Here is a 19,546-nt window from a genome sequence, read left to right on the forward strand (position 1 = left end):
ATGAAGAGTCACACCACTAACAAATCTCATGGGAAGGGGAGGGAAAAGGTGAATTCTAAATCAGTGTTTTCATTGATTATTACTGAGCATTGAAGATCAGCTGCATCAGGAGAGGTCAAACACTATTTCAGTGAATGAATTTGTGCTTCTTATTGCAGAACATAATAAACTCTACTTTGGAGTTTAAAATTACCAGTAATAGCAGTTTTCACATATGCACTAACTATGATGGGCCATTAGAGTGGGGACACTGAGCTCTTAATTTCTACAAAGAACCTAGAGAAAAGTTTCACATCACTAAAACAGAAGAAATGGCTCTGAAGGGATAAGTTAAAGAATGAGAAATGGAATTATTTTATCATGAAGAGGAAAAAGTTAATGAACATTATTCTATTTGGAAATGTGCACATAAAGAAGTGAGCTTAAATTAGAGGAAGGGTTATTTGGGGAAGGGCAATAAAGCACTGCCCCACTGCCGGACAACTCAGCATCAGCTACAGAAGCTCAGCAGTGAAGACCAAAAATAGGGTGCTCATACAACTCCTGTGCTGGTCACTGCCCAGTAGAGTTTCTGCTCCTCGATGTCCAAGGTGATAAACTCCAGGTGTTCAAGGTTTCCAGTGAAGAGTGTTTTGAGAGCTGTGCCATCCATGTTAGCACTTGCAATCTTGGCGGGAACCCCACTGCCTGTCCCTTGATCCGACCAGTACAGTTTCCTACAACCATGAAAAACACCAGCATTTAACAAATGTTGAATTGGAATACAGTATAGAAGGATACATAACAAATGTTAATTTCTTAGTAATTTTAAATGTGCCTAAAACAGGAGGCTAGGATCTTCCACTGATGACTTCCTTTGGCTTCCATTGGTCTGACAGGTAGGCAGATAGGAGACTTAGTACAAAGAACTTTTTCTTTTTTTTTTTTTGGCTTTCCATTTCATAGATATACCAAGGAACTACACCATGAACCACAGTCACCAATCAGCAAGTCACCAAGATGCCCTCTACTCTAACAAGCCTCTGGTTCTGGCCCTCTCTGCAATCACACTAAATACTGCTGGCAAGCTTCTGTGCCTTTGCTGATCCCGTGGCCTTGAATACCACTCCCCAGTTGCAACTCCTTCTCTACCTGGGAGCCTTCTCATCCTCCAAGGTCTGTAATCTACCCCCTACATTTGAAACTTTCCACGACATTAACAAAAATGATGTATACCATTATGAAAACTTACCCACGAGCAGGGTCAATAGTTATGCCAATGGGGAGACCAGTTCCAAGAGTTGTCCCATCATTGGTAATCAGTGTTTTTCTGTATTTTAAATCTCCCTTGAGTGTCAGAACCTATAGCATAAAATAAATTAGATTCAGAAACCTGAGATGAAGGAGAGCCTACATATGCAACAAATTTTGAAGCGCATAGGGACGAACTGGAGAGTTTCAGTGAGATTCAGATAATCCCTAATTGCATTTCAGAAGTATGAGGAAGGAAAAGCAAAATCACCTCCAAAATACCTACATTCAATTCCTTAGGAGAGGAAATTTATCTGGAAAGATTCATCTGAGCAAACCATATACAATCACTGCATGGAGATACTGCAAGGGTGTTTTCAAAAAAGCAAAAAGCGATAATCCTAGAAGGCAAATGGAAACTCCACAGACCCCCTGTACCGAATGACCGGACCACCTGGTGTGGGTGGTACATCACTGCAAACACAGCTGATCAACAAGAAACTGAATTGAGATTAAAAGTGAATGCTGTTCCAAGTCAATGGCCTGAGTTAAAAACACCTGAATTCAAGTCCCTGCCCTCTACAACCTGAAGTAAATTCACCTCTCTGAATTTAGTTTCTTTCTCAGGAAAATGTGAATTATAATGATGTACAAAGATATGTTCAGGTCCTAACCCCAGTCTCGTGGGTGTCTGTATGAGGAGTTTATATGAGGCCAAATTGAACCCAGTATGACTGAAGTCCTTAGAGGGTGAGGAAACCGAGACAGAGACTCAGAGGTAGATGTTATTATGCGTGTATTATGGATGATAAAAAAAAGAGGCCTAGAGGTTTAGCAGCTTTCTCAATGTTATCTATCTCTATTGCTGTTATATTATTCCTTTGGGGTAATTATGTTGAATTATGAATTAGCTGACTGGAAGCATTTCTGAGAGGTGGATCATCCAGGAGGTGTTTCTGCCTCTGCGTGTGTTTCTCTCTGTCCCTCGCTCCTTCTCTCTCTCCCTTCTCCTCTTCGCTCTTGTCTCTCAGCTGCTGGGCCTAAGACAGTTTACTCTTTTCAGGTTACCTCCTTCTCCTACAATTTCTCTCCTTTTCTATGCCTAAGATTTCTGTGATTCAAAGGAAAGCTTCTTTCCTTATTTTCTGGAATGTATTGAGCTTTCTCTCACTCAGCCCTTCTGCAGGCTTCAGTTTTTGACTACAAAACAGTGAATAGACACACAGCTACCCCTAGTGGAAAACAATTTCTTCAATACTTCTTTTTTATTTTCAAGTTGAAATTAAATAAGAATTACACCTATGCGGAAAGGGATATTGTACAAGTACACTGGTGATTCCACTGTTTTGGAACCATAGATTTACAGCTGAGAAGAGAGATAACCTATGAAATTGGTTTAGAACTGAAATACCACTGTAGATGAGGAAAAACAGTGAACATTCCCTTCCTTTTGGCTGATTTTCTTAAAAAATGTTTTCTTTATATTCTTATATATTTTGTATATCATCTAAAATCTTCCTTTTTAGGAACAAAGCAGCATACATTTAGGAGGAAAGAAAATAGAGTAACAGGAAGACCCAAGAATATAAAGAGGTTTTCCTCTTCAATAGCTAATATCATCTCATCCTCTTTTCTTTCAAATTCCAAGACAGCATTTACTGAGGATAGATTTTACTTGAGTTAGAAACTGAAGTTTGAGTTAAAGCAGTATTATGAAATTATTACCTCAATTGAATGGCTTCCAGGATTGGTGTAATAAAGGTTTCTTGATATCCAATCTAAGGCCAAGCTCATAGGAGACCCCAAAATAGTTGTAGGAGCAAACACTTCCCTGTTGGTGCCATCTGTCTTCACTCTGTGAATTTCACCCTTGAAAGAAAAACGTCAGGTGAACCATTTCAAGGCCACAGGCTCTGCATTGGAGTGCTTTCTTCATTGCAGCTACTGCCAGCTGCTGTATTTCTTTCATAGTCCTCAAACTTGAGAAAAAGGCGAACAAATATACCATGCCACTGGATAGGCTCAGTATGCAAACAGCAGGCACAGAAAGAATAAATAATGCCCAATAATTTAAATTTATTTCTAAAGTTGAAGAGGTTTTAATCTTTATTCCAGGCCAACCTCACATTTATATCTCTCAGTTCAGTTTCTTTCTGAACTGTTTCACATAATAAGTTATGCACATAATAAGGCATAAGCACAGGCAGGCTCCCTGAGAACAAGTTACACACTCTGAATGTTATTCAAAACTTACTGGATTCTCAATCCAATAGATGAAATGTTCTGTGTCATCAAAGTCAACATCATCACCGTTCTGTAGCCCAGCTATGGGAACCATGGCATCATTGCTCTTTTCCACAGGATTAAGGGAGATTCCAAAAATTACATGCTGTCTTACAGTTATTAAGAAAGGTTGTTCATCTGAGGGAATAGCAGAATGTCAGTCAAAATTATATCCCACTGTTTAGATTTTAACACAGTCCCTGCCAATAATGGATTGTTATCATTGTATGGAATAAAATCTCATTGTGGGAATAAATAACGTCTATATCAACCAACCATAGCATTTCAATGGGTTTCTAGGCCACACACAATGCCTTCTGGACATATTACTATTTACCCTACTCTTAATTCAGTGTTACCTAGTAAATTTGGTAGGGACTTAAATGGATAAGACTGATTTATAATCCCACCGATTGTGATTCAACTAATGTATCTAGGCCAAAAGGCATTCAACTAATGTATCTAGGCCAAAAGGCATTCAACTAATGTATCTAGGCCAAAAGGCAGTGACTGTGTCTGATTTGCCATCATCATAATATCTTATTAAAAAATCAAAATCTGAATTAGTGAAATCCAAGAGTGGGACTAAAATAAATTTAATAATTTACAATAAATATAATAGTTCCTTTAATAACTTTGGAATGTGAGTTTTGTGTAATTAAGATGAATGATCATTGCTAAAAAATTGTATTTTCATTGCTTTGACAATCTGGGAACCTTTACAACTTCAGCAGGATTATCTTGATACATCTCATTAGCTTTTCCTTATTCCTGCCATTTCTATTACTGAGAACACAAATTTAATTTAATTTAATGTTATTTTTGCCCTTGTTCTCTCAGCCCCATTTATTGAAAATATGTGCCACACATTACACCCTAAGCACTTAAATTGTCTCTCTTAAGCATCATGACCCTGTTTGTCAGATAGTCTCCTAAATTGCAAATAAAGGTCAGAAAGCCTGGTCTCCAAAAGGGGGATGTGAAAGGAAATGAAATAAGCTTCAGTGGCAGAGAGATTCCAAAAGGAGCCGAGAGGTCACTCTGGTGGGCACTCTTACGCACAATTTAGACAACCCTTTTTAGGTTCTGAAGATTGGGGTAGCTGGTGGTGGATACCTGAAACTACCAAACTACAACCCAGAACCCATGAATCTTGAAGACAATTGTATAAAAATGTAGCTTATGAGGGGTGACAATGGGATTGGGAAAGCCATAAGGACCACACTCCCCTTTGTCTAGTTCATGGATGGATGAGTAGAAAAATAGGGGAAGGAAACAAACAAACAGACAGACAGACAAAGGTACCCAGTGTTCTCTTTTACTTCAATTGCTCTTTTTCACTTTAATTATTATTCTTGTTATTTTTGTGTGTGTGCTAATGAAGGTGTCAGGGATTGATTTCAGTAATGAATGTACAACTATGTAATGGTACTATGAACAATCGAATGTACGATTTGTTTTGTATGACTGTGTGGTATGTGAATATATCTCAACAAAATGAAGACTTAAAAAAAAAAAAAAAAAAAGAAAGCCTGGTCTCCTAGATGCCAAAACCCATGTCCTTAATCACTACCCGGTGCTACCATTGACTATCAAATTACCACTCGACCAATTTGATTTAGCTGCTGTAATAAAAAATGAAAATTGCATTATGAGTTTGAGATGTATCCTGAAATTACACTGAGGAAATAATTATCTTATAGATCATATATTATAAAAGCTCATCATCTGCGCGAAGGATATTTACTTTCCTTTCTCTTAATTGAAGTAATTATTAACCAAAGCATTGTTCTGGGTCTGACAAACTTTCTCATCCACCAAATGGAGCATCCCTTGAGGAACTCTTCCGCATCTGATTGCTGCTCAACATATGGGGTTCGGTGGGGAAACTTACAGAGTGCAGCGTATCATCTAATGTACTGGCTGGAAGTGACAGCCAGGGTAAGGGCTGAAGCCAGGGGAGCACTTGAAAAGGTGGCATAGGAAAGTGCTATGGGATAGAAAAAGTGATCTGATGAAACTAGACACCTATATAAGTAGCAAATGGGTAAGAAACAGAAGAGAATGAGCAAAAAATGGATATTAGAGGGCATTCCACTCTGAATGCCACTGTGATCCAATATGCCATGGGCAGTAATTATACAATAAATCAGGTGGAGAATTTACCTTCAGGGAACTAAGTGGATAGAGGACAAGACCAAGTGTATGGGCTCTTAACAATTCACTGTGATAATGGTTATGAAGGGGTAGACACAGTAGCACCTGGGGTTGGATGGGAAGGAGCACAGGAGGAGGTGATGTTGTCCTAGGATAGTGTGTTTCAGTATTCTGAAGGTCATCTCTTCACTAAGACTGGTTTAGCAAAGCAGAGAAATGAGACATCGATGTTGTAAATAAAAGGCGACATTTATGACCTTGGTCCATACGCCTTGGTCCCTACACAAAAGAATATGCACATCAGTCACCTGATTAGGACTTTGAGGTTATTTATTTTAAGGGGTGTTAGGGAAAGATTTTGGTTTGAGTTTTGTTTACTTACTTGTTCTTGGCATTGTGGGGAACATATTTTCTAGAGAATAAAACAGTATTTCATCCAAAGAAAGCTCTCATTTTAAACAACAGAAATACCTCATAATCCCCTATTGTAGTCACTACTGACTTTTTCGACTTTTTAATGCAGGGTTTAATTTTTCACCTAACATTACCACAGAGGCACTTCCAAAGATATTCCATGCACTCTTTTAATAGATATTAGTAAAATGAGTCTACCCAACTGAGGACAACAAACGGTACTATCCCAAATTGATACTTATCAGATTAGCAACACTGATTACGCCAACTCCCAATGCACAGTCCATGAAAGCACAATGAAAGAATGCTTTGTATCCAAAATGTCTATCACTAAGTTTAATCTGCTGAAGGACACACAGAAGACACACTAAATTAAACACTGTCAACAAGGATTAGGTGCATAATGAATTTCTGAAGAAAAATGGCAAATGCCAATCCCCTTATAAGCATCACTAATAAATTAAAATCTTTCATCACAATAAGTATCCTTGCAAATGTTGCATGCTGAAGGGATTTGTTTTTCAGTAAACCTACATGGGCATAACCTGTAAACACATAAATTTCTTGACTCAATATATATTCACCATATATTTTCCCTCTAGATTAAGGCTATTCTCTCTTAATTTAGCAATATATTATCATTAAAACATCTACAACCATTTGTATCACTATCATAACTTTCTCTCTGGAAAGAAACCTGGGTTAAGCAATGGAGAATGATTAGTAAAAATAGGTTATTACACACCAATACTTATTCCAGAAGAAATTTCTTTTATGGGTTGCCTGAATCTTTTCCTACCTTTCTTTGTTTTTAATTCAATTCTATTGAGATATATTCACATACCATGCAGTCATACAAAGCACACATTCAATTTGCACAGTACTGTTTTATAGTTGTGATTTCACCTGCCAAGTTGGTTTAGCTAGAGAGAGAGGGCCACATCTGAGCAACAAAGAGGCATTCAGGAGGAGACTCTTAGGCACAATTATAGGGAGGCCTAGCCTCTCCTTTGCAGCAACAGTCTTCCCAAGGGCAAGTCCTGTGGTAGAGGGCTCAGCCCATCAAACCACCAGTCCCCTATGTCTGTGAGCACATCAGCAACCATTGAGGCAGGGAAGCCCAATATCCCTGCATTCTCCACCAGCTCCTCAGAGGGCTCTGCGTATCTTTTTCCTTCCTTTTGTACATCCCAAATTAGTATAACTCTCCACAACTCTTCAACAGACCCAGTAACGTATCTCTTGGATGAGATGAAGATTAAACTCGCTTATTTTTTCAAGTATCTGATAGTAATACTACAGGTACTGAAATAGGCTAGACCACTCACTTCTTGCTATGAACATAAAATGAGACAATGACAAGGTCAAGAAGTACAAGATTTGGAACTTCCCATTAGCACAGCTGGTCAGAGGGAAAATATGAGGTGAAAGTTTGTTCAATCACATGCAGACATAACCTGAGCTCTGTATACAGGAACCTATATAATTTGATATTACAACTGAGGTGTTCAAGGAAGCCACCCCATACAACATGCAATCCACAGACATCTCCTCAACCAAAAGGAGCTCAGCACACACTCAGTCAGTGAGTGGATTCAGAGTTTACTCTGCTTGGCACAAACTATGGAAAGCTCCAACTTCAGGATGGCACATAAAGAACATACTGTACCTTTCAAGCAATTCACAGAATCATGAGAGAGGCTCCATCCCGAAGGACAAGCACAGGAGTAAAACCTTGGCCCCTGTGAGGAAAGCAGGCAGAGATGGCTGCAAGGGGCATAGGCACATGAATTTCTGCCTGTAACAGAAAGAGAAGAACACAGTAGAGAATGAAAAACCTCCCAGAGTCATGTTATTGACCTACCAGAGGCACCCAGTATTTGGAGACATGAGTAATTTCAGGTTATGTCTGGTTTTTCCTAAACCACCTTACCCTTCCATAGCATCATGCTTTCAACATAAACTCACAAGAGACATAACAAGAGGAAGGAGGTGTGGGTCTGCCACAGAGTACATGCAGCGTATGTGTAGTTTTCCAAGCTATTCCTAGGCTATTCTGTATCACTTACTACTTGGTTGTTTCACAGGATGAATCACAGCAATCCCAAGGGGATCATGAATATTATAAATCAAGACCGACTGGTTCCCCCCATGCCACTTGTTGGCTTGAATAACTTGACGAGTATAACGGTCAGTCCAGTATACAGAATCTTCAAAGAGAGTTAGGGCATGGGGAGTCCGCAGAATCTGTGAGGGAGAATAGAGCAATGAGGCCTCATCCAGAAATAAAAGCCAAGATGATCAAAGCAGAATAGGATGTCTGCCCAATAAGATGGTTTCCTTTGGCATTTACTTAATAAAGGCCCAGAAGTACTTGTCCAAGAGACAGACATAAAATATACCACTATGTCAACCAAAATACATGTGTCACTTAGTATTTGCTTTCACATTGGACATCCCTTTTACAAACGAAAACAAAACTGAAGCACAGAAATTTAATTATCTGGAGCCTCTTCCCCAATTATCACCAGTCCTCGTCCGGCACTATTTCCACCATCTTTTCCTTTGCAATCTTAAGTCTTTGGCAACATAAATATTTATGGTATTTGCCCATTTAACTCGTGAAAATGCATTTCATTCAGAAATGATTATGATTATTATAAAATTTGATGTAACTTTTAAATCCACCGTTGTGGATTTAACAACTTACCAAATCACTGGCTATCACCTGCCTTCGACGTAATCCATTATAATCACAAAAGTCTATGTAATCAAAATAGGCATCCACAAAGTAGAGCAGTTTGTTAGGATAGTCAATAGTTATGCCGTTGGGCCAGTGGAGTTTGTCCTGGACGATGACAGTTCGCATGGTGCCATCCATGCTGGCTCGCTCAATACGAGGGTGACTGCCCCAGTCAGTCCAGAACATCAGATGTTCACTGTGGAAAGAAAATAACTGGTTACCAATTGGAGAGGACTTATTTCAATGTCCAAAGTACACTATTTTATGCTCTGCTTAAAATAAATCACCTCCACAGTATGCATATCAGTACATTTACTGTTATCCACCTGCCACCCCCACCATAACTGTGTCAAGAAACAAAACCAAAAGACTTACTTAATTCTAGGGTCTAATGCTAGTCCCCTTGGGTTTGTTACATTTTCACTAATCAGCGCAGTCCTGTGACTCCCATCGATTTTAGAGACCTCGATTGTTTCCAGAATATAGTCTGTCCAATAAAGATTGCGACCTACCCAGTCTATTGCAATACTTTCGGTCATGGTGACACCAATGTCAAGCACCTAAAAAGACAAAAAGAAGCTCCAGACTGATAACAAACTAACAAGTCAACAGTTCTGATTCCTATGGAAAAAATATCAAGATTTCATGTAATTGATTAGTGTGTAGCTTCATTTTGGTTGCAAAAGTTTTTGCAATTAAACAAAAGCTACATCAATTTGCTAAGTTAGCAGCCCTATGAAACACCAACAATTACAAAATAAGGGGCAGAGTGTGTTTTGAATATAAACCAAAAGCCTCTTTGGCATGATGTGGTCCAAATGGGAATATGAAAGCTACCCTGGAATGAAGCAGTTCCCTCTCCCACTGGTGAATAATAGCAAATGGACAGAAAAATCAGTCAGGGCAAAGGTCAGTGGAGCTGTACTTACTGTTTTTCTATCTGTTCCATTTTGAAATGCACTCCAGATTTTATCCTCAATTCTATCAGACCAAAAGATACGACCACTGATTGAATCAAAATCAATAGCTACAATGTGAGAACCATTCTCGACCAGTGGATAGATATTTTGAGTGTGGAAAGTGATATTATCAGCAACAATTTGGTTCTTATTTGTCACAAGTAACAACAGACTGTCAGACCCTGTACAAGAAGAAAATGCAAAATTCAAAAATGTCAATGATTCTGAGTGAAAACACAATTAAAACGTCTCTTAAATACTTGACGCAATACTTTCATTCTTGTGATTCTTGTGATTATCACAAAAGGATACAAATCAGAAGAAGCCAAAAGAAGGAACAATGGGGCAAGGTCTGTGAATGTCCCCAAACTCAATGCTTCTGATGTCTTCTCTCCATTCGACTAAGGACACATCACTCTCTCAGCACAGAGATGTGAATTACCAACCAAGGAAGCTCCCTGTGCCGCCCCAATTGATCTCCTGATGGATTCCCTGATGGAAGCAATGCCCACTGGCTGAACTCCATGCCCCTCCCCAAAGGTGAGGCTGATATCATATGGCTCAAATCCCCTACTCCCTAATCACATGGTTGGTCTCTGCAATGTAACAGAGAGGGATGGGGCAAGGCTTGCTCCTTAATAATTAGCTGATTTTTCATGCATATTTAAAATATGGCCTTCCATGAATTACACATTAATGTTCTAAATTTCCTCCCAATATTCCCTTCCCTCTTCTGGCACATTGCTGCCCAGCTAGACAGCTGGGTGTGGCCACATGACATGACTACGTTCTTTCTAGTGGGATGTTAGCGCACTTCCTTAAAAGAAAGCTGCTTAAAAGAAAGCTACTTTCTGAGAGAAAATATGTGTGGAGATATAGCTTTGATCCCTACATAGAAGCCCTTGGACTGCCTACTTGTTTTAGCCTCCTGTATCAAAATCACATGCACTTAGTACAAATAATTAATTAAATAATCATCTTCCACCTGTATATGTTTTAGACTCATTTTTCTATTGCCTCACTTAATCTTCATAAGAAATTGAGGTTTAAGAAGATTACAAAACCTGTCCATCTGATTGCCTACACGTGACATTTGTTCTTATGCTCTGTGATGGCTGTTAAGCTGGCTGCAGTTAGTTCACTTTCAAGTTCAGTCATTACCTGCAACTTTGCAAGTCCGCCTGTCACCTTCTAATGCGTAGCCTTCATCACAAAAGCATCGGAAAGAACCTATCTCATTGTAACAGTGCTGGCTACAAAAGCCTGGAGTATCACATTCATTGATGTCTTCACATGTCTTCAAATCACTGGCAAGTAGAAAACCCAATGGACACTTGCATTCAGCCCCAAAAGGCCCTTGAAGACAGTCATGAGTACAACCACCATTATCATGTATGCAACTCTGCTGGTCTAGAATAAAGGAAGAGAATCACGAAGGGTTAAAGTTAGGGAATCTTTGCTTCTTTCATTCACTGCGATGTAGTATTTCTCATGCAGCCTCGTGGCATCTTCAATGTGATGCCCAGGTAGAAAGCTAAGAGCAGCATTCACTTGAATGAGCTCCCCAGGCTGTTCATTGAAGGGTTTACACCCATTTGACTCAGACTGCTTTCTCCACTACAGGTCCTCTCTTATTTAGTGCAATGAGAGAACTTGTGTTGAAATATTGTTGACATCAAGACAATACACACTGATAATGACAACTGTCACTGGCAGAACATGCAAAGAGACTTGAATTGCTTCCCACTTATTTCTTGCCATTCCTCTATTTATACAGAAATGGTAAATAAGTTACTTTGACATTTAAGAGAAAAGGCTGAAAAGTCTGGAAGAGCTATGGAAGTGAATAAATGGAAGTGGAAGGTTAACTGGAACATCAGAGCGCAAGGATCCACTAATATACCATCATTAAGGACTTTTCAGGCCAAAATGGCAATGACCAAAACCATCCAAAGGCAGTTCATATACCTGAGGATGCAAATGCCCTGCAAATTCCAAGTGTGCTCATAACACAGAACATGCATTAGGAAGGAAAGTAAGCCAAAATGATTAGGACGTTTTCTGAACAAACATAACACATACAAAATCATAAGAGTCTGATATACTTGTCACAGTCATACCTGGCTGGGGTTCATCTGGGAGAGGGCATTGATTAAAGAGGAAAGAGAGAAAGAACAGTAGTTAGGATTACAAGCCAATCACAGCATTGGCAATCACAGCAAACACAAACCCCAGGCTTCATTTCTTTTGTGGCAAGTTCTGATTGACATTAGAAAATATTAAAGTTAGAAAAATGTAGGAGCACATTACAGAAAGAACAAAATTTAAATTAATCTATGGCCTTATATAAACTCACTTTTCTAAATCATAGCATCAAAAGAAGTAAAAACATATAACCAAGTGCAAAGGACTTAACAAGAAATCTTGTCCAGTGATGATTTATTTGAATCTAATTATGGTTACCTCGATACAAATCTGTACTCATAGATGAACTAAAATCCCTTGCTAAAAAGCTACATAGTTAAGCTAGTGAGGCACATCAGGCTTCTGGCCAGTGAACTGTGGTCAGGAAACTTACTGCAAAGTGGGGACTCATCTGCCCCATTGGGACAGTCCGCAACACCATCACACACTGCAGTCAGGTTCACACAGATGTTGTGGTCGGGACACTGCCATTGCCCACTGGAGCACTGAAAGGGCTGAGTAGGGCAGTCCCTCTCATCACTCATATCCCCGCAGTCATTGTCCCCATCACAGAGCCACATTTTTGAGATGCAGATTCCATTGTCACAGCGGAAGCGAGATTCAGGGCAGGTACTGGGGGGGCAGCCAGGATGCTCATCGGATCCTTGGATGCAGTCTGGATGTCCATCACACTCCCAGGTTTTTGGGATGCAGGAGCCATCTGCTTGGCATTGAAATTCATCTGGGTGGCACATACCAGGAGGCCTGGTTGCTGGGGAGAAAGCATTTGCAAATTGGGCTGGTGAATGCAGTTTACAATCTCTAGATTCAGAGGAAATTAGTTTGGATTAATCGTGGTATATAATGACCGTGAAATAATGACTATGAAAAAGTTGATATTAACAACTGAAGGGTGACAGTGTGACGGTGAAAACCTTGTGGCTTTCACTCCCTTATCCAGTGTATGGATGCATGGATGAGTAGGAAAATGGGGACAAAACCTAAATGAAAAACAGGGTGGGATGGGGGGGGATGATTTGGGTTCTTTTTTACTTTTATTTTTTATTCTTATTCTGATTCTTTCTAGTTAAGGAAAATGTTCAAAAATAGATGGGGGCGATGAATGCACAACTATAAGATGGTACTGTGAACAGTTGATTGTACACCATGGATGATTGTATGGTATGTGAATATATCTCAATGAAACTGAATTAAAAAAAAAACCAATGGAATCACCAGAGGACTCTAAGGACAAAGGCCATAGATAACATCTTAGCAGGTATTCAACAAATATTATAATTCATTAGTCAATATCAAATACAGCTCAGTACTATTTCTAAACTATGATTTGTCCTTCCTGTTCAAATACAAAAGAAACCAATAAAATATCTTCATGTAATAAAAAATTGGGGATTTGCTGGGAAATTAATAGTGAAAGCAAAAATACCTTAGAAATATTTATACAAGTGCCCATTAACTACATCATTTGCTAATTACAAATTACTTGGTACTATGGTACTGCGCTTTGCTTTGAGAATTCTTTATAATTTAGGTTGCCTTCCCTCCAGCTGTCTGGATGCTAGTAAAATAAAATGACCCCTTTGTCTGGAACATTTTGGGTACATGGTACTTACGACAGCCGATCTCATCAGAGTGGTCGCGGCAGTCATAAACACCATCACAATGGTTTATGTTGCTAATACATTGATCCCCACTGGCACACTTGAATTGAGAAGCTGTGCAGTTGTAAACTATGGATACAAGAGAAGGGCACTGTAAATCAGTTCAGAAGGAAAACTACTAAAAAAGTGAACATTTTCTAATCATGAATAAAACAGAGCAATCTCACTTACCACAACCAACCTCATCAGCTCCATCAGCACAGTCACGGTCCCCATCACAGACATAAGACAGGGCAATACATCGATGGCCAGGACATTTAAATTGATTAAATTGGCAAGCATCTTCAGAGGCTGATGTCACCCAAAAATAAAACCAAATAGTAGTTTATTTCTTGTTCAATGTGTACCAGAGGCAAACTGAAAAATACCAAGTAGCTACGCAAAAGACATCTCAGTTGTAAATATATGTATGTGTTCCTCAGTCACGTTGTCAAGGGTCAGCCCAGCATGAGAACTCAAAGCCAGGACAGCTTTTGTAAAAAGGAATAGAAATATACTCCATGTACTTGGACTGGGACTACACCTCATAAGACCAAAGGAAAGGAATGGAGACCAACTAGGCTGTAAGGTCTGCATGTCCCACATCCCTAGCAGCAACATTGTGTAGACAGAGGACAGCACATGATCACTGGATTTAATCCAAAGTCTAAGCAGAAAGTTCTATTAAATATAGACTCATGGAATGTGCAAGCAACTCCCAAGAGTGACTGGCTACGTCTTGCAACCAAGACTGGAACTTAGCGCAAGGAACTTTGCGCCACCTTTCTGCAGACATGAGAATAGGTACCAACCTAAAGGAAAATTCAGGTGGATAAGGTTAATGGAAATATACATTTTCTGTGCCTCTTTATTCTGTAGACAAATGTCAGGATATGCTTAAATAATTAGGAAAAAAACAGATTTTAAATATGTGAATAGTTACTATCTAGATGTTTGTCCTTTTTCCAACTGTCCATGTGCATGCATGTGCTACTATTATAGCTGATTGATATAGATTGATCTGGAGATTGACAGATGGAACAGAAATGGCTAGGATGCAGTATAACTTGTGTGTCTATTCACTGGCTTGACCAATCAAAAGAAACCAGCTCAAAACTTACCACAGTTCTTTTCATCAGATCCATCCCCACAATCATTATCCGTGTCACAGACCCAGAGTTTTGGGATACAATGGTTATTATCACAGGTGTAGAGGTTCGGAGGGCAAGAAGCAGCTCCTTGGTTGGGGCAGTTCTGCTCATCACTGCCATCCACACAGTCAGTAAACCTGTCACAGCGCCATTGTAAGGGGATACAATGTCCATGGCCACAGGTGAATGCCATAGGTGAACAGGTATTATCTAAAGCAAAAGCATTGTTCATTAAGATACTCAGTCTTTTAAATGAATTCTTCCCTTGTAAAGATGTGGTCCAATTCTTCTCTTTCTCAGTAGGAGCACTATGGGATGTGCCACTATTGGCTGGCATTTATTTAGCACTTACCTTTTAGCACTCCAAGTGCTCTACTCTTCCAGGAATACTATGCAATACATATTTTACAGATGAGAAAACTGAGGGTTTTGAGAGAATTAGAAATCTGCTGTAGATTCAAGCTCTATGGGGAGAGCCTTGATGGCCCATCCTTAACTACTAGTTGGCAGAAATCTTGAAAACATCATTGAAATGATGCAACTACATAATAGATAATACCCCAAAATCAGTAAAATGTACAATCAAGCACTTCATTAACATCAGAAATTTCACTCTAAATGGGAGAAAAAAGAAATGTAGAACATGAGATTTTCAAAGGCTCTTATTCCAAGTACCTATTATTCTGTGACCTTCTAAAAATCAATGCTAAATAATATTTGTAAAGTAACCTATGAATGATATTATTGCCTAGCTTCCTAAACCTTTGGCATAAATTCCCAAAAAGCCAGCCTCTCTCTGATATATTCATCCCAGGAAAACAGTTACTTACTAAATAAACCACATTCCTGCTCATCACTGTTATCCTGACAGTTATCAACTCCATCACAGCGGTATTCACTGGGGATGCATCTGCCATTTTTGCAGGTGAAGGAAAAGTTGCCACACTGTTCTACTGGTGGTTGACTGGATGAGTCATTCACACATGTCAGGTGATTGGATGACAGCTTCATTCCCAGGGGGCATTCACACACCCGCTGGAAATTTGGCACCGGGAAGCAAAAGTGGCTGCAGTCGCCATTAGGATTGCTGGGTCGATTGCAGGCGTTAGAACCTGAAAAAGCAATGTTCTAATATAAGAAATTATTCACCTTTCCATTTGGTTGGTCAGAGCTTTGGTTTGTGAGTGAAAACTATCAGGAGATAAGCCATGGAAGCAAGCTGAAACACAGAAAAGAAAGGATAGACCAGCAGATGAGGCCATGTGCCTTGCCATGTGACAGAGGAACAAGGATTGCCAGCAGCCAATCCTTAATTGGAAGAAAGCATTGCCTTCATTTGGACATTTTCTTGGCATTGTGGGACGGAGAACATCTTCTTGATCAAAAGGGGGATGTGAAAGGAAATGAAATAAGCTTCAGTGGCAGAGAGATTCCAAAAGGAGCCAAGAGGTCACTCTGGTGGGCACTCTTATGCACAATTTAGACAACCCTTTTTAGGTTCTAAAGAATTGGGGTAGCTGGTGGTGGATACCTGAAACTATCAAACTACAACCCAGAACCCATGAATCTCGAAGACAATTTTATAAAAATGTAGCTTATGAGGGGTGACAATGGGAAAGCTAACAAATTTCCATTGCTTAAGGCAACCCATTTCATGGTATCTGCTTTAAGCAGCCTAGGAAACTAAAACAGAGAAAAGGAGCAACCATATCAAATAAATAAATCCGTCTAAGAGAATTTGGAACACTCACTCACCGGTCTGGATATTAGCATCATATGCTTTCACAAGCATGATTTCATCAATGTCTCTTCGGATAATGGTCCTTGCCCCACCATCAGTTTTCCTAACTCGAACAATAGCCTTCAGTCTCCAGTCAGTAAAATACGCATAGTCTAAGAAGAAAAATAGGTGACTTTTATTTTCAGTCACAGCCTACTTGGGAAAATGCAATAGGTCTCTAATGCTTCTTGCAAATTTAAGAATCTTCTACCATAAGCATCTGTGATCGTTTTCTGTAATCCATTTTTGTTACCTTAACAGTAGTGAGTGCAGATTCAGGTAAGCACTTCAGGTAAGTACTGTGATAGCATTTATCAAAATTAGGTTTAGACTTCCAAAGGTTTATTCTATAGAGCATTAACCTGCTGGTCCTTCCCAGCAATCTTTACTAGTAGCATTAAATCATTTTAAATTGTTGATGAAAAACAACCATATGTTGTTAACATCAGTTACCAATACTGTGATGGTTTTGAAGCTATGTACTCCCAGAAAAACATCCATCCCATCCTGTGGGTGAGAATTAACCCCATTACTGAAGTGAAATTCAGATGGAAAGCCACGGGAAACCAGAAGATGAAAGTCAACAGAATCTTGAAAAGAGAATGGAGAGACCAGGAGAGGCTGTGCATTGTTAGTGTGCATTGCCATGTAACAGAGAAGCCAAGGACCAAGGATCACCAGCAATCAAGCACAGAATGCCAGTCTTTGGGAAGAAAACATCTTGATGCCTTGATCTGAACATCTCCTAGACTCAAAATCATGAAACAGTAAATTTCAATTGCATAGTATTTGCTTAAGCAATGACTTAAAAAGCTTCGGAGTCATTGTGTGAGTATACCGTGGTTTAAGAATGTCTACAAGGAATCTGATAAGGTTTATGTAAACACCAAGGAACAGTGTGAAAATAAAGTGTATTTGAGCCTCAGTTTCCTCAAGTGATATTGAAATGTGTAATACATGTAATCTGTAAAACTTATTTAAAAATTCCATTCACAAAAATAACTAAAAGAATCAAATATCTAGGAATAACCTTAACCAAGGATGTAAAGGACTGGTACACAGAAGACTACAAAACATTGCTAAAAGAAATCAAACATCCATCATGTATTAGAAGGTGAAATGTCATTAAGATGTCAATTCTACCCAAATAGATCTACAGAATCCAGGCAATCCCAATCAAAATTCCAATAGCCTACTATGCATAAATGGAAAACTAATTACCAAATTTATTTGGAAGGGTAAGGGGCCCCAAGTTGCCAAAACTATCTTGAAAAAGAAGAATGAAATGGGAGGACTCACATTTCCTGATTTTAAAGCTATTAAAAAGCTACAGTGGTCAAAACACTCAACTGGGACAGAACAGTCTCTTCAATAAATGGCGTTGGGAGAACTGGATATTGATATCCAAAAGAATGAAAAACAATCCCTATCTCACTCCTCATTCAAAAATAGACCTTATACCTAAAGCACAAGCAATGAAAGAAAAAAACTTAAAACTGAAAACTTCTGTGCTTCAAAAGACTTCAAAAGGGTGAAAAGGCAGCCAACTCAATGGGAGAAAATATCTGGAAACCACATACCTGATACAGGTTTGATATCTAGAATATATAAAGAAATCCTACATCTAAACAATAAAAAGGCAAATAAACCAATTAAAAATGCATGAATAGACATCTTTCCAATGAAGAAATACAAATAGATAAAAAACACATAAAAGGATGCTCAGCTTCACTAGCTATTAGGGAAATTCAAAATAAAACCAAAATGAGATACCATTGCACACCTATTGGAGCGGCTGCTGTTAAACAAACAGGAAACTACAAGTGTTGGAAAGGATGTGGAGAAATAGGAATGCTTATTCACCACTGGTGGGAATGTAAAATGGTGTAGCTGCTGTGGAAGACAATTTGGCAGTTCCTCAGGAAGATGTATAGAGTTGCCTATGATCGATCCTGCAATCCCGCTAAGCAGTATATGGCCAGAAAAAATGAAAGCAAGGACGCAAACAGACATTTGCATGTCGATGTTCATAGTGGCATTATTTACAATTGTCAAAAGATGGAAGCAACCCAAGTGTCCATCAACTGATGAATGGACAAACAAAATGTATATACATATAATGGAATATTATTCCGCAGTGAGAAGGGATGAAGTCCTGAAGCATGCGACGACCTGGATGAACGCTGAGTGAAGTAAGTCACAAAAAGACAAATAGTGTATGATCTCAATAATATGAACTAATTATAATAAAGGAAGCTCAGAGATAAAAGCTAGAATATGGGTTACCAGAAAATAGAATTTGGGTAGAAACTGGGGAGCAGATGCTTAATGTGTGCCGAATTTTTAACGAGGTTGAATTTAAATGAGTGGAAATGGCTTACAGTATGCCATGCCCATACCAAAAAAAATCCACAAATACCTAGGTCCCTACCTGAGATTCTATAAAAGATTCACTCACTAAGTTTTATCTTTCAGAAACTTAAATACACCAGAGTGTTCCTATACCTGACAAGTCCTAAAACCCAGAGGCAACAGCCTCTTTAAGATCAACTATCAAATGTGGCCCCTTTCCCTGTAATGTCAACACCCCCTTTCAATATGAACAAGTTAGGGTGGTCACTGCCTAGACACCCCTGAAGAGGGAGAAAGAGATTAAGTGAGGGGAAGGGGTAACAGCAAACAAGATAAGATTGAACAAAGGTCTATGAATACTGAAACTTTACATAATTATATATTTTTGGATGCTGGGGTGCTGGAATGGAGGCAAATGACTTGGTAGAACTGTAGCCTATAGCATCCTTTGGGATTTGCTCTATAGCTGCTCATCTTCACCTTTCTGTACATACTTTGTAATGCATAAAAAGGAAGGAAATGAAACTGTGGAACTGTAATCCATAACAATTTTTGAAATTACCTACATGACTGCTTGTTGAGCTGTAAATCAAGAGATGACACCTTTCTGAATGTATATTTTACAGTAATAG

At 39.0% G+C, this 19,546-nt stretch overlaps 1 protein-coding gene across 3 annotated transcripts in view; it reads right to left on the minus strand.

Moving 5' to 3' along the window:
• Positions 1–19,546, minus strand: part of LRP2 (LDL receptor related protein 2) — a 140,350-nt gene that overhangs the window by 58,956 nt on the left and 61,848 nt on the right. For 2 of the 3 annotated variants that reach the window (XM_037848924.1, XM_037848923.1), the window contains exons 20-35: positions 16,538–16,675; positions 15,613–15,894; positions 14,753–14,992; positions 13,824–13,943; positions 13,605–13,721; positions 12,365–12,742; positions 10,948–11,196; positions 9,757–9,968; positions 9,203–9,387; positions 8,795–9,023; positions 8,154–8,331; positions 7,754–7,882; positions 3,485–3,651; positions 2,956–3,099; positions 1,232–1,341; positions 539–716 (exon numbers count right to left, since the gene is read on the minus strand). In XM_037848924.1, coding sequence (XP_037704852.1) covers positions 539–716; positions 1,232–1,341; positions 2,956–3,099; positions 3,485–3,651; positions 7,754–7,882; positions 8,154–8,331; positions 8,795–9,023; positions 9,203–9,387; positions 9,757–9,968; positions 10,948–11,196; positions 12,365–12,742; positions 13,605–13,721; positions 13,824–13,943; positions 14,753–14,992; positions 15,613–15,894; positions 16,538–16,675 — 3,056 coding nt within the window. The remainder of the gene's footprint in view (positions 1–538; positions 717–1,231; positions 1,342–2,955; positions 3,100–3,484; positions 3,652–7,753; positions 7,883–8,153; positions 8,332–8,794; positions 9,024–9,202; positions 9,388–9,756; positions 9,969–10,947; positions 11,197–12,364; positions 12,743–13,604; positions 13,722–13,823; positions 13,944–14,752; positions 14,993–15,612; positions 15,895–16,537; positions 16,676–19,546) is intronic. The other variant, XM_037848926.1, reaches the window with a different exon arrangement.

The sequence above is a fragment of the Choloepus didactylus genome, chromosome 9 (genome assembly GCF_015220235.1).
Source record: "Choloepus didactylus isolate mChoDid1 chromosome 9, mChoDid1.pri, whole genome shotgun sequence".
Classification (NCBI taxonomy): Eukaryota; Metazoa; Chordata; class Mammalia; order Pilosa; family Megalonychidae; genus Choloepus; species Choloepus didactylus.